Consider the following 15,145-nt stretch of genomic DNA (forward strand, 5'->3'; position numbering starts at 1 on the left):
CCTGTCTACGTGTACTTAGAGCCTCGAACTGTATGCGAGTTTTGGAACTTAACATATCTCATCTGATGTTTTATTTAAGGATGAGCAAGTATTCAGCCCGAGTTGGGGGGGAAGCGAGAGAGACCGAGAGAGCGGGACAGAGAGACAGAGAGAGAGAGACAGAGAGAGAGACAGAGACAGAGAGAGACAGAGAGGCGCTATGGTAAAAAGGGAACTTTAAAATTTCAATCTTTGTGTATATGCTTTACTTCATTACTGGTTAAGACTTGTTTTATAATAAACTGATAATTTTGTTGTTCATTAAAGAAACCTGGTTAGTGTGTTTTATTCTGCGAAAAATACAGTATATGATTGACCATATTGGTAAGTGGGAAAATTTATATGTTGTGACCTGTGGAGAAGTGGATCTAGAATAAACAGTGCACTCCTCTCGCCTTGGTCGTAACACATTGTCAATTAACCCTACTCAATTTGTGCACATCTCACAAATTTTGCTATCAATCATATTAAAGATGTGTTCATAAAGGAATACTAATTCATATTTCTTTTCTGATCTTTGAAAACGTAGGCAAGAGATGGTTAACTCATTCATTCGATAGTGCAGGAGTCAGTCAGGTTTATGCAACAGATCAGATGAGAACCAAAACTTTAGGCATCTAATAACCCTTAGACGTAGAGGTAAATCTTCAGCCAAATTTCCGATCTGGAACTGTGGGAAAGGGATTTGACTGCTAACCATTGATTAATATACTTTACATGGTTTAAAGATTTACTGGGCCACATCGTTATTACAACCACTTCCATTCAAAAAAAATCTAGGCTGGATTTAAACTCAACTGGTAAAAGGAAAGTTTCCCAAATACTGTACCACTCAGTCTGCTTCATGTGCTTTGAATTTAAGTCCATTCAATCCATCCACTTCCAATCTTGACCAAAGTAAATATGCTAGTTTGTACAGTGGTTTTAACAAAAGAAAAAGTTGTTCATAATAAACTAGCAAATCATTTAAGAAGCAATTTGATGCTGCATTGGGGAATGGTTTCTGGATGGGTGAACTAAGAGGAACCAAATGGCCTTCCTCATCTGTAAATTATCTTGTAAAGAATGTAAAGATCATGGTGATATAATCTGGAATGAAAGTAAGGTTCAAGTCCACAGAAGGTATAAAATTTGGTTTATTTAAATCTCATTATCTCCTCATTGCACTGTAAAAATAGAAGGATCATACTTTATGAAGGATATCAAAGCCTTGGAGAGGGTAGGTTTTTAATAGAGCACGTAGGGAGAAATCGTTTACACTGGCAGGAGGGTCAGTACCCCAGAGACACAGATGTATGATAATTGGCATTCGAGCCAGGGCTGAGATGAGTAGAGTTTTTAAAAAAATATATGTGGAGCAGTTACAATGATTTGGAATGCACTGATTGAAAGGGTGGTGGAAGCAGTTTCAATAGTAACTTTCAGAAGGGAATTATAGATATATACTTGAAAAGGAAAACTTTGCAGGGCTGCGGAACTGATTGGATAGCTTTTTCAAGGAGTTGGCAGAGGCAGGATGGGCCAATTGGCCTCCTTCCATGTTCTACGATTCTAACTGATACCTTCCCTAGTGATTTCCACATAGTGCAAACTAATTCATTTTCAGGAAAGGGGGAAAGAGAAAAAAAACAGCCTAAGTGAAGTATGAGCAGAGGACTGCCCCTCCTAGTACCAATACTGCAAGCATGTCAAAAACATTTTGAATGAGGCCACTCCTGTACTTGAGAAGGTTAAACCAGAAATCTCAGATTTTCAAAAGAATATTACTTCTACATTCAAATGTGAAATCTCAATTACTAACATGGAAAGTATCAACCACCTTTCATTCATCCAAGCTACACTTATACAAGTACAATTGCTACATTATTCTTCTCTGGCTACACAATAACAAGTTCTGAAATCAGTGTTGAGATGGTTGACTAAAAGCATTTTCCTGCATGTAGACAAGTTGCTCATATACATTTTTTCTAAGTTCAAACTTTGATGTTTTGCAAGAAAGTATATTTTTAAAAAAAGTTATTTGAACTTTTAAAATGATTTCCTACATTATTAAGGAAAGTATTTTTCCCCCGCAGGCTCTTGATGGTATCCCTTTGTAAAAATAGAGATGCCCAAGAATGGAAGACTTTAATGTAGAGCAGCACAAATCAGCTTTAAAGTTTTATAAACTTTCAAGTGGAACGCTGTAAATTTGATTTGGGATTTTCATAATATCTGGGCTAAGTTTTTTTTAAATTTTAAGACAGGCAAACTAGGCAACTCAACAAGGGAAATTATATTACAGAATATATTAAACTTAGTCCATGAATTGAAAATAAATATTGGGCTTACATTTGAAGCTATATATCTATTCAGTTGAACAGTGCTAATCCCTGCTTTATGGAATGCATTTAGGGCACCATACTGCAACAAAAGCATCAAGCAATGAACAGCAGAACTAACTTCCTGCATCAGCTTTTTCCACAAGCTGTAAAGTAGCTGACATTTACATAGTACACTGCATGCTGGACAGAAAAAAAAATGACCGATATGTTGTGAAGGTTAAAATGTCAGTCAAGCAAAGTTTAACATCTCCGAACTTCTGATCAGTGAAAGGTAGAGAGAAAATTACTACCATCTAAATTAGATTCATACTGCACTAAAACGTATTTTAAAAATACAAGCATTTATCAAGTTTATGCTTGCCATTCTAATCACTGTTTTTCTCTAAATTAAGTAGAAAACCCAATCTGTGAATGCATTTGGAAATTGGTCTTATACAATGTACTGTACAGGCAACTGGACTGATGTCTCAAGAACATCTACATACATTTAAGCTATGGACTTTTCTGCCATTTTTAGTGGTACACCATATGAAGTCCTTCATGCTAGTTATAACAGTGGCATTATTACACAACGCCAAAATCCAAACACTGATACTGCTACCTTACAACTATATGAAATCTCACATACCACTGTATTTTCAGATGTAACACCAATTCTTAAGAAATGGTCAGAATCTGGAAGTCACTTTCTAACTTTAAACTTGAAAAGTTCTAGGTTTATAAAAATCTCAGTACAATGCTGCTCCAGTTCCAACACTTAGAAATAAACTGAATATCAAGATACGGCTAGAAATTATATGCAACGGTCAATAACTTTAAACATTTGGAATATAGACAAGTTCTCAAATAAATACATTAAAAATCAAAAGTAGCTCATTAACAGTGGTGGGAACAGTAGCAGCTGTCTTCATTGTAGATCCTATGTTAGTGAACAGCCCAATGCTTACAGATAAATCAAAGACAAAGCCTGAAGATTCTAGAAGCAGGTACTATTTCCTAATAAATTATGGCATTTCTATTTCCTAGTCCAGCAGATGTTAATACTGCAAGGTTGAAAAATAAAAACACAAACTTCTAAAAGTGCTCTAAAGATGGATGTTTGATAAATGGGACATTGTAGACTAGCAAACAAAAAGTGAAAGAATGTGCTTTTTGTAATGTCTGACCTGTGCTAAATTTAGCAAATAGAGGTGCCTAAACTGTGCCTTGAACTAGAGAGCTCTCTTCCCTCTAGGTAAAAATTACCTTTCCATATAACATGCATATGCAATACACTCAATATTTAAAAGTGCACAAGGAACACACAGTAAATAAATTTCATTGTCAATTAATCTAGTTGCTTCCCAGCTGATGCATGCATGTAATTCATTCAGACAGGTGTCATCTGTAATCTCTCATCTATATAAAGGGAACCTGACAAAGTGTTTCTCCAGTGCAAATATTGCTGTGGTGCTAAAATAGAAGCTTTCCAGCTTCCTGAATTCAAAGGCTTAAAAACTTTAACATAATAGAAATAATTCATTGTTTACCCGACAGGCACTCAATGTTGTACAGTCTTTTTGCTCAGGCATCACCCATATGTTATAGGTGAAACAGCAATGTCAAGGCACAGCCGATTATGGTGCTAATGCACTCTGCAATTCCTACACTGGCACACGCAGATTATAAAGCAGATTATAATCATAAATACCATAAAAGGCAGACCTGAAGATCTCCTCCCACTGCTAAATCCTTGCTTTTCCGCTATAGACCAACTTACTCATTTGTGAAGACCATCTAAATTTGTTCAAAAACTACAGCAATTAAATCACATGAATGGAGTCATTTCACAACTGATATGTATTGCTATACATGAGCTTGAGCAGATGCAAATACCTAGAGATAGTAAACTGTCTTCTCCATTAACATGAGTGCCCTTACATTCGTTAATAGTTTTTCGCTATTTTATCTTACCTTGTGAAAGGCACTGGTTTGAGAGAGCAATTTGTCCTGAGTGCAAGCAGAGATTAAGACGTGCAAAGATACTGGTCAGTGATGGAATGGTAATGAAGCAATATGCAGCACAAGCCTGTGAATCAGTGAAAGAAAAACTGTTAATCTTACAAGAAACAACATGTAGCTCAGTTGTCAGTACTAATTTTGGTACACAGTAACTAATGATCAATAAAGTGAACCTTCATAACACTTTCATAATTCTCAGACATTTCAATGCTTGAGCTGAACACTGATCTTTCACGTTCTCTTGTGCACAAATACAAGATAATAGCCAATTAAAATTTTCATTATATTCTTATTTAGTGACTTACCAAACAGACTATAAATAGGAAGCAATGTTGTCTCAGTAGACTACCAGTAGATCCTAGGGAGATTCAGACTCGCTGGCTGAACTTTACAGAACCGCCCCCCACCCTCCCCCCGCAGACATCAGGGGGGCCAGAAAATGCCTCCATCAGAGGCCCGCCACAGACCTCTATGCCACGAAGGCCTGGCCCCATATTGCTGCTGGCGAGGCCTCGTGGCGACCGCCTGCTGCTCGGCGACGGGAGCCCCAATTTCAATATGTAAATTAATGGTAATACCTGAATTAATGACCTTCGCACTCCCACCGTCCATCCCGGAGCAATATCGGTGCTGGTTGCCTGCACTCTCGCGCCTTCGGATCCCCATCTCGGGATCTGAGGCATAACACTGGTGGGGAGGGGTAGCAGGTAAGTTTTCCAGTGCGGGGGCAGGGAGAGGCGCCAAACTCATCTGTTTGGTATAGGGGATGGTGGGAAGGTTTAAGAACTTTGGGGGGGGGGGTAGGGAAAGAGGTCAAGTAACGCACTGCATGGTTACTGGGGGAGTGGGAGAAGGGCAAATTATTTGTATTTAAAATTTTTTGTAGCCTCTTTCTTTAAACATTTAAATTTAATGGAAGGGCTCGAAGCCCTTTAAAAAATGGCATCAGTGCCTGCACAAAGGCTGCCGACGCCATTGCCAGGGACGCACAGCCTGCCCCCTCCATGTCATCTGGGTGGGCGATCTGCCCCAGCCATTTAAATGAGCCGCCATGCTGAATATTATTTACGTCCGCTGCAATTCCAGCCTGCTGACAGTTAAAGATTCTAGCTGCAGAGAGATGCTGAATCAATCTATGGTATTACATTCAAATATCACAGGCAACTTTATTAATATGTTTAACTCTCTACAATATAACATGAAAATAAAAGTGAACATTATTTCTGATCATCCTTTTAACTTTTATTTTAATGTACATTGTTTGCTATTTTTTCCTAACCAGTTTCCTCTACTTAATGTTTATTTTAATGATGAGAAAAGAGTTTAAAAAAAAATTAGCTTCCCATTGTCAAAAACATGCCCTTTATTCACTTAATCAAAATTCATACATAAGGTCATTCAAAGATTCAATTTTTTGTCAAAATTGAAGCATTACTACCACATCAGTTAATGAACTTCTAAGTAGAGTATTGAAGGCAAGACTTTAATAGTTGGATGCTGGTTGGAGTGGGGTGGGGAACATTATAGATTTTTTCTGCCCAGTGCAGATGAGGTAAACTAGTCTTCCTCATCAGTAGATCTCTTGCTCAGAGCATTGGAAGCTTATGTGGATGAAGACAAGGGGCTGAATCATAACTCCCAAAAACAGGTGGGTTGGGGTCATGTCAAAGGTTAAAATGAAAAAATCTGGAACTGAACTTGCCTACTTTGTTTTAACAGAGGCAGGATGAGGGGTGGACAACCAACCAGCTCATGGGAAGCAGGTTGGTATTTAGGTTGCATGTCTTCATTTTAACTGTCATTCTATTTTTATACTGCAGGTGGCCAGGTTTCCCAGGCCTTGGAAAACCCGGGAAGCAACAGGGGTAGGAGTCCATGGGATAAGTGCCTTTAGAGCACTGCTTGTGGGCTAGGAGGCACAGCAGTGTTTCTTTTGGGCTTAGCAAGTTACTCAAGTTAGCAAGTTAAACAACCTCCAGCCCTCTGCACCACAATCTATCTGCCCTCCACCCCGACCACCATTCCCTTCTCCCTGGCAATCTCTCACTTCCCCAATATATCTACTTGCGCTTGTCGGCTTCGGCTCGAAGAAGCAGTTTTTCTACCCAAAAGGCCTCCAGCCTATCAATCAGCCTGCCTGCAGCCTAGAATCCTGCTTCAAAGACCCTGGAAATTAAATTCAGCAAGGCATTCAGGAAACCCATTCTTCTGGGTTTCCCAACCTCACAACAGACCCCTTGCACAGAAATCGCCTACAGGCTAAAATCCAGGCTGAGGTAACTCAAAAATGGTAACTCATCCATTACTTAGTGGGGTGATCCTGGTGCAGCACCTCAAAATTGATTACAGCTCATGGTGCCACTAAAATCTTGCTGGTGCTCAAAAACAAATGCATGTGATCTTGTAATTTCTGGAGTATGAAGTAGTTCACTCGATTGTTAAAAAAACAATTAACACCATGAAAGCACTTACTATTTCATCACCGATGATAATGAAATGTTAAGTAATTACCCAGGGACTGATGACCCAACTAGTCATTATACACTTTTGCCTTAACTACTTACTGATAAACACCTAATCTAGTTAATTAATTGTTTAAATTACAATACTGTTTCATTTTCATGAATTTCACTCAGGAGAATGTTTGGGTTTGAAAGCAAGTTTTCTTGAAATTAACCTTAATATGCATTTTTTCAATGGGATAAAAGCAGATGCAACACTGCCCAAAGTTTCATCTTTGGATAAAGCTACTACAATTCAAAACAAAAAATACACACACAAATAAAATAAAAAGCAATTTGCTCTGTCACCAGATTTTACTTCCTCCCCCTTCTCTACAGAATTGGACCCTAAAGTTGCTGTGTTTATAAGGCCTCAAGGTTACCCAGCATCTGGTATTATGATGGATAAAAAAGATGAACTACAGCATTATGCTTAGTCAGAGAAATAGTTTGAAGTTGCAGTGGTGGTGGGGGGAGGGGAACAGGAGGAGAAAAGCAGGAATGCACAGCTGTTTGGGTGCTGCCAAAACAGCAGCATCATTCCTTTTCTTTTAGAGCGGCAACATGTCTTTTTGTTCACTCTTTGTAGAAGGAAGCAGAGAGGATGAAAGAAAACATATATACAGGTTCCCTTCAGTAAGTACCCAAGTCATGCATACCAGAAGGTCCAGTTTTTATCTCCAGTCTGTACTGAATTAACTTATCTCAGTCAGGACAGCAATAGGGGTGCAACAATTGACCTCAGACCTACTCGCTTTTTTTTTAAAAAGAGCAAAAAAAACTGATCAGCGTTTGTCCACTGATCACTATCCAATGATCCTTGTGGGAAGCGTGCATGTATGGATAACAGATGAAGACAAGATTAGACTCAGCTATGATGCACCATGGGGTTGAATAGACCATTGATTATCGAGGCACATACATGAATAATGGCCACTTGGGCAAGATATGAAGGATGCTCACTGAATTGTACCCCAGCAAAGAATCAACACCTTCAGGAAAGCAATGAATAAAAATAGGCAGAGAAGTAATCAAATACATAAGTAAACAGCTGCATTTATGATTTGTACATCTTATAAATGGAGTTATACATGTTAATAAAACAGCCTGCATTTCTTCCGTTTCAAAGCAGTCAAACTGTCAACATTCCTGCAAGCAGTAAATAAGTTTAACACTAACCCTCACAAATGCTGCCGTCTTTCTGGAATGATTGCCTTTCATAACTTTCTTTGTTTCCATCGCAAGCTGATTCACACTCTTTACAGAAAGAAACACAAGCATTACATGTGCACAACTATAGTTATACTTTCCTAAAGGGTATTTCAACTTCATCAGTGCTTCTGAATCTACTAAATCAAAATACAGGTTTACTAAACTGAATGAATTACAAAATATAAAGCTCGAGTTCTTGGACTATCATTTCACTTTTTTATTTTTAACCAATCTGATTACATTTTGGTTCAAATTCAAATAACTTCATGGAGACTGAAATGTGAAATTTTCATTGTGCTGCCATTTGTAATTACCAAACGCTTACGTAGCATTTAGAGACAATGATTTTGTGCATTGTACGTAAACAGAAACAACAGACAAACTGCCCTTAAAAAAAGTATTGACTAACAGCACCCCCTCCTGGTGAAATTAAAACATTTGAGCTTGAAACTAAAACTGCGACAAATATCGCCCAATACCAATAATTGAGGGTGGGTGAATGCACTTCTGAGCACAAGTTCACAAATTTAATGGAAATGATATAGGCTCAGCTAGAATATAAATTTAAACCTTCTCTGATGCATTCTCTACTCACATGGATTAACTGGATAAGAACAGGCTCTAAGTTGCAAAATGTTGATCTGGCTTCCACATAAAAGCTTAGCTGCTGCTCAAAGTCACGACCAAATGAAACCTGTTCATACAAAATAAGAGAAAAAGACAGGAAAAGTTTAATTATTTTTATTGAGTCAAAACAATAAACAGGAGAAGTGCTTTGGAGCTTCAATGGACTACAGAAGAATGGTATATGTTGTCTTTTAGTGTCAAGTAGACACTAAATATTCTACTCAGAGAAGGATCAGATCATCATCCAGCCTAGTTGTTTGTGTACTTCCCAGCAACCACTCAGAGCAGAAATGACAAGTGTAGCTCTACTGCTTGTCCTAGTAGAGGGGGAGGCAGTGACATAGTGGTAATGTCACTGGACCAGTAATACAGAGCCCACGTTAATGCTCTGGGGACATGGGTTCGAATCCCACCATGGCAGGTGGCAAAATTTGAATACAATTAATAAATCTGGAGTTAAAAAGCTAGTCTAATGATGAGCATGAAACCATTGTCGAATGTTGTAAAAACTCATCTGGTTCACTAATGTCCTTGAGGGAAGGAAATCTGCCATCCTTACCTGGTCTGGCCGACTCCAGACCCAGAGCAATGTGGTTGACTCTAAAATACCCCGTGGAATGGCCTAGCAAGCCACTCAGTTCGAGGGCAATTAGAGATGGGCAATAAATGCTGGCCTAGCCAAACATGTCCACATCCCACAAACGAATTTAGAAAAGTGCTATAGACCCTTTAAGCAAAGGGTGAAAGAGAATAAAAGAAACAGAAAATGAAAACTAAACTGAACAATGTGCGTTTTGACTTCCGTTACTGGTAAATGCATTGTAGCATCTAATCAATTTAAAGTTATGTGATTTGACTTAACTGATAATTTAAACACAATTCCCACTTTGCTGTGTTACATTACTAAATTAGGCTTTTGGATAATTCAATTTTTTGTGCAAAAATGGTCTTTAAATTATCAGGAATATGCTGTATCGCTTAAAACATTTTGCATCTCTTACTATTTTGAAATGATTGTATTTTAAAACATATGAACATAAGCAATAGGAACAGAAGTAGACCATGTGGCCTCTCGAGCATGCTCCACCATTCAATACTATCATAGCTGATCATATGCCTCAACTGCACTTTCCCACCCGATCTTCACATCCCTTGATTTCCTCAGACCAAACTCTATCCATCTCAGCCTTCAATATACTGAACGATGGAGCTTCCATAACCCTCGGAGATATAGAATTTCTAAGATTCACAATCCTGAGTGAAGACATTTCTCATCTCAGTCCTAAATGATTGACCACTTAACCCGAGATTGTTCTACATTCCCCAGCCAGGGGAAACAACCTCAGTGCCTACCCTCTCAAGCCCCTTCAGAATCCTGTATGTTTCAATGAGATCACCTCTCATGCTTCTAAACTCCAGAGATTATGGGCTGAATTTACTCATTATCTTTTGTTGAAACTTCATAAGGACTAGCTTACATTAAAAAAAACAAATTACCATAAAGCCTTCTAACAATGGCTTCATTGAGTGTACTCAGCTGCAGTAATTTCCACTGATACAGAGAAATATCAGGGGAGATAGCGTTTACAAATAGCAAATATTATTATACGCTGAAGTCAATTTTGCCTTTAAACGAAAGTTTTTACATGTTGTATGCACAGATACGTGCTGTGAGCTTAGTCCCTTCAGCTGGGAACTTTATATATTCATTGATCAGGCTTTTCATATAGGCTCAGGCCTCTAACTGAAAACACTCAAAGCACACCGACATCTGTTGTATAGGCAAGGCCAATCATTTTATTTTTTTTAATTGCTATTTGGCGACAAATGTTTTGTCCTGTAGTAAATGGTCAGATTAGCGGATAAACTAAGATGTGGCTAAAAGTGTTCGCAAAAAGTATTTGTAGCCATTTGATTAATTTCCTTCTCCCTTTAGTTATATTAGTTACTGGCGGAATCAAAAGTTCCTTTCGCCTCTGGTTCTCTCCTGTAAATCCTTCACCCTCTTCTGTTTCCCCTATTCCGTGCCCTCAGATTGCTCGTGGATAGCCCCCGGTTGACTGAACTTTTCACACAACAGCTGCTGGCATGAAACCTCGACGAAAGATACTGACTAGATGTCATATGGTCAGACATCCAGGAATACCTCCAAAGAAAGTTGCTGATGCTAACCAGAATTGCAGTTAATAGCCTCAAAGTCAAACTTGACCCTTAAGTCCCTGACACATGGCTTAGGCAATTATTATGGGGAAGTTGAACTTTTTTGTAAATCTCTATTCTAGAAACAAATGTGGAGTTCATTTGCTGGTCAGGTTACAAATGAGACCTTGGGTTTATTTGATTGACATGCTAAATGACAGTATGTAACTAGTAGGGTACTGACAGAGGTAGAGTGGAGGAAGAGTCGGGCAGCACAGTGGCGCAGTGGTTAGCACTGCAGCCTCACAGCTCCAGAGATCCGGGTTCAATTCTGGGTACTGCCTGTGCGGAGTTTGCAAGTTTCGCCGGGTGCTCCAGTTTCCTCCCACCGCCAAAGACTTGCAGATGATAGGTAAATTGGCCATTGTAAATTGCCCCTAGTGTAGGTGGTAGGGAATATGGGATTACTGTGATTACTGTAGGGTTAGTATAAATGGGTGGTTCTTGGTCGGCACAGACTCAATGGGCCGAAGGGCCTGTTTCAGTGCTGTATCTCTAAATAAATAAAAATAAATAAATAAGAGTGGGAATATTTTAAGATTACTTAGCTAAGATTACTTTGTATCTATAAGGAGCACTAACTCTTGCTGACCAGAAGTGTAAATCATAACTGTAGGAAGCATTGTTCAAAAAGTTTAAATCTTTCTACATTTATGCTAAGAACTGTTCAATTATTTCTGTTTTGTTTAAATTTACTTGTCTGTGGTCCGCTGCAGGGCTGGTGTCAATCACAATTAATACCCCACTTGGATGTGGTAGAATAAATTTGCCTACTAAATTTTGTTGGTTAGAATAAATCTGCTGTGATTAAGAGCAACACCAACAAATTAATAGGTGGAGTCGCACAAAGATATTTCAGGAAATTTAAGGTATAGGACGTTATGCAAGATAGTGCACAGATAAAGATGTTCATCTCTTCATCTGAGTTCAATTGACAAGTCTATTCTTAAAAATAACCAAACGTTACTCTATATACTGGATTTAGCAGCAAAGAGATTTATTTTCATACATCGTGTTTTATAACGAAATCAAGTACTTACCATTCTGATGAATCCACTTATTAGAACGGACAAATTCCTTTTTTCATCTTCCAATGTTAAAGCACTTCAATAAAAAAAAAGTTAGTGCACACAGAAACAAATAGGTATAATAAAAAAAAACTATTAATCCGTAATTTATTAAAAGGGCAAACCAAGCAAAACCAATAGGATCAAAAATACATTTATTCTCTTGAATGAAAATGTTTATTAGACCACAATGAGTAATTCCAAGTAATAATTTTAGAAAACAGATGTAATTACAAATTAATTGGAATAAATATTTGCAATATTTTCCTTCAAACAATAAAAGCAAATTGCTACAATGGAACCTACATGAAAGAGATCATAATTGCCTACCACATCAAACTATTCTGAACTGACATTAATAATCTTTGTTGGGACCTTCTGTTGCAGGTCTCTACTTTTTGACGGAGATAAATTTGCTGCAAGTCAGTGTTGAGGACAACAAGCAAGTGGCTCCAATGCAAACGCTGCAGAATTGCATCTCAGCCAGCCCAATTCAGCTAATAACATATGCCACAACATAAAAACAGCTTGCCAAGGCTTCTTTAGCAGCGCCTCCCAAACTTGCAATCTCTACCACCTAGACAGACAAGGGCAGCAGTCACATGGAAACACCGCCTCCTCCAAATTCCCCTCCAAGTCGCACACCATGGGCTGAATATTACGAGTGCGCCGTCCCTGAGCCCGAGATATTACGCGCGGGGGCTGATTTAAATAGAGGGGGCAGAGCAGCCGCCCCTGATGACATAGCGGGGGCGGCCGCCACATCCCCAGAAACGGCATCCGGTGCCACTGCGCAGGCACCATTTTTAAAGGGCTTTAAGCCCTTAGAAGTAAATGTAATTTTTTTTTTAAAAGGTAAAGTATTATTTTTTAACTCTCAAATAATAAAGATATGGAGGCGCTTCCCCAACACCACCCCCAATGGTCATTTCAATGCCCGAAATGACCAACACTTGCCTTTTTCCCTACCCAAACTTTCCCCCCCAACCTTCTAACTGTTGCTTCAACCCCTCCCCACCATCCCCACATCCAATAAAAAGTGACTTCCCCGCTCTCCCACCCTGAAAATTTTATTGCTCCCCCCTCCCCACCAGGTTTGCGCCTCGGAACTCCACCTTTATTGTTCAGTTGAATATGCAGATGAAGGGCCCACCGCCAGGGGGCCACACCGAGGTCCCCCCCACTGCCGTTAATATGCGGTGAGCCCTTCTCGATGTCGTGAGTCGAGGCAGGCCTCTCCCCGCAGACATTTACTGACCCCGCACTGTGACCCATGGCATCAAGGGACTGGTAAAATTCTGCCCCATATATAAAGGCCAATCCTTCATTGTTCCTGGGTCAAAATCCTGGAACTCTCTACCTAACAGCACTGTGGGAGTACCTTCACCTCACAATTGCAGAGGTCAAGAAGGCAGCTCACCACCACCTCAAGTGCAATTAGGGATTGACAATAAGTGCTGACCTTGCCACTGACACTCACATCCCGTGAATGAACAAACAAAAAGCAGCAAAAAAATTAGAACAAAAATAGTTGGAAATGCAAAGCAGGCCAGTCAGCAACTGTAGAATGAAAACAGGTTTCTATCTACAGATACTGACTTACCTAATATTCTGCACCATGTTGCTTCAAAATAGTTTGTACCTATTTGCGAAAGAGTTTTAAATTTAAAAGTATTATAAATGAGAACACACATTTGTACTCCGTTAAAAGATCTGGCAAATTGCAGTCAGTAGTCCATGTGTTTCTGGATGAAAAAGGGGTCAGGATTGAGGGGATGGGGAGGAGGAGATCAATGACAAATTATCTCATGACTGGAAAACAATTCTTTGGGCAGGGCAATCTTGAGTTATCATTTTTTTAAAAACTTTTAGGAACAATTACTACCATAAAGAATTGCATCTTACTTCACAGAGTCGTGCATTGTCTTGCAAATATGCATCAGAGCATTCAGAATGACAGGGTCACGTGTTAATTCTTGCTGTTGCCTGGAATATGAAAGTGAATAAAATTTGTGCTGGACAGGCAGCAATAAAACAGATAATTTCTCATATTAAAAATGCTGGAAACAATCAGGTCAGGGGGAGGGCGGAGGGGAGAGGGACAGAGACCCACCGACAGAGAGGGAGAGACCCACCGACAGAGAGGGAGAGACCCACGCACTTTCAGGCCATAACCTTTAGTCAGAACTGGAATTTGTTACGTATGCAACAGGTTTTAAGCAAGTAGAGGCCAGGAGGGAAGAAAAGGTCTGGGATTGGGTCAAAGGCAGGAGTGATAACTGAACAGCAGAATTATTACCACCAGCTGCTGTTTGAGATAATGGGATTAGTGGTTATGAAACTGTTGAACTTGATGTTGAGTCCCCAAGGTAAAGGTTACTATCGTGAGCAGCAAATAGTGGGCTGAAATTTATACTCCCGCCGCCATAATGGACAGGGATCCAAAGGTGCAGGAGTGCTGGCCAGCAGCAGGAAGATGGCAACGGGACAGAAGGCGGTCCCATCACCGAGCAGCGGGGGAGTTGCCACAAGGCCTCACCACCGCCGGAAATATGCAGCCAGTCCCTCCCGACGGGGTGGAGGGAGGCCGGGGGGTGGGTGTATGGCGGCCCTCTCCCGGAGGCCTTTTCCAGCCCCCCACCACTGCCGTCGGGGGAACGAGGGTGGTTTATAAAATTCAGCCCAGTATATTAAACTGAGAAAAGTACAAATAAATCACCTTTCTACCTTGGAGTAGCATTTGGCGCCCTGGAGAGTGGGAAGGGAAGAGGGACTGCAACTCCTGCGCTTGCACGGGAAGGAGATGCGTGTTGGGGTAATGGAAGAGTGATGGATAAATTAATTAGCTATCCAGTCTAGTTGCAAAGACGGGAAAGAAATGGGTATTGAAAACAGTAATTTCAACAAGATTTGCTCTCATTAAGTAGATATTTTGTATTCTTGGACAAGTACATATTTATTCCTGAAAATATTATTTAGTAAAGAATATTTTACTGGAAGTTACATCATTTTTTGATGCCATTATATGTTTACATAAGAGTCTTTTTATCGCCCTCATGTGAAACAGAGTTCAACAAAAAAAGCATTTAAAATTTTATTATTTTGATGCAAAGCTTGAAAACAATGAAAAACCAGAATTCACTGATATAAAAGGCTAAATTATCTAAGACTTACA

The 15,145-nt window shown here is 39.5% G+C and overlaps 1 protein-coding gene across 1 annotated transcript in view; it reads right to left on the reverse strand.

Moving 5' to 3' along the window:
• vps35l (VPS35 endosomal protein sorting factor like) overlaps nucleotides 1-15,145 on the reverse strand; it is a 135,054-nt gene that overhangs the window by 42,895 nt on the left and 77,014 nt on the right. Inside the window, exons 22-26 of the mRNA XM_068056171.1 lie at nucleotides 13,876-13,956; nucleotides 11,944-12,007; nucleotides 8,673-8,771; nucleotides 8,045-8,122; nucleotides 4,317-4,431 (exon numbers count right to left, since the gene is read on the reverse strand). Coding sequence (XP_067912272.1) covers nucleotides 4,317-4,431; nucleotides 8,045-8,122; nucleotides 8,673-8,771; nucleotides 11,944-12,007; nucleotides 13,876-13,956 — 437 coding nt within the window. The remainder of the gene's footprint in view (nucleotides 1-4,316; nucleotides 4,432-8,044; nucleotides 8,123-8,672; nucleotides 8,772-11,943; nucleotides 12,008-13,875; nucleotides 13,957-15,145) is intronic.

This window comes from Heterodontus francisci, chromosome 24 (assembly GCF_036365525.1).
Source record: "Heterodontus francisci isolate sHetFra1 chromosome 24, sHetFra1.hap1, whole genome shotgun sequence".
Lineage (NCBI taxonomy): Eukaryota > Metazoa > Chordata > Chondrichthyes > Heterodontiformes > Heterodontidae > Heterodontus > Heterodontus francisci.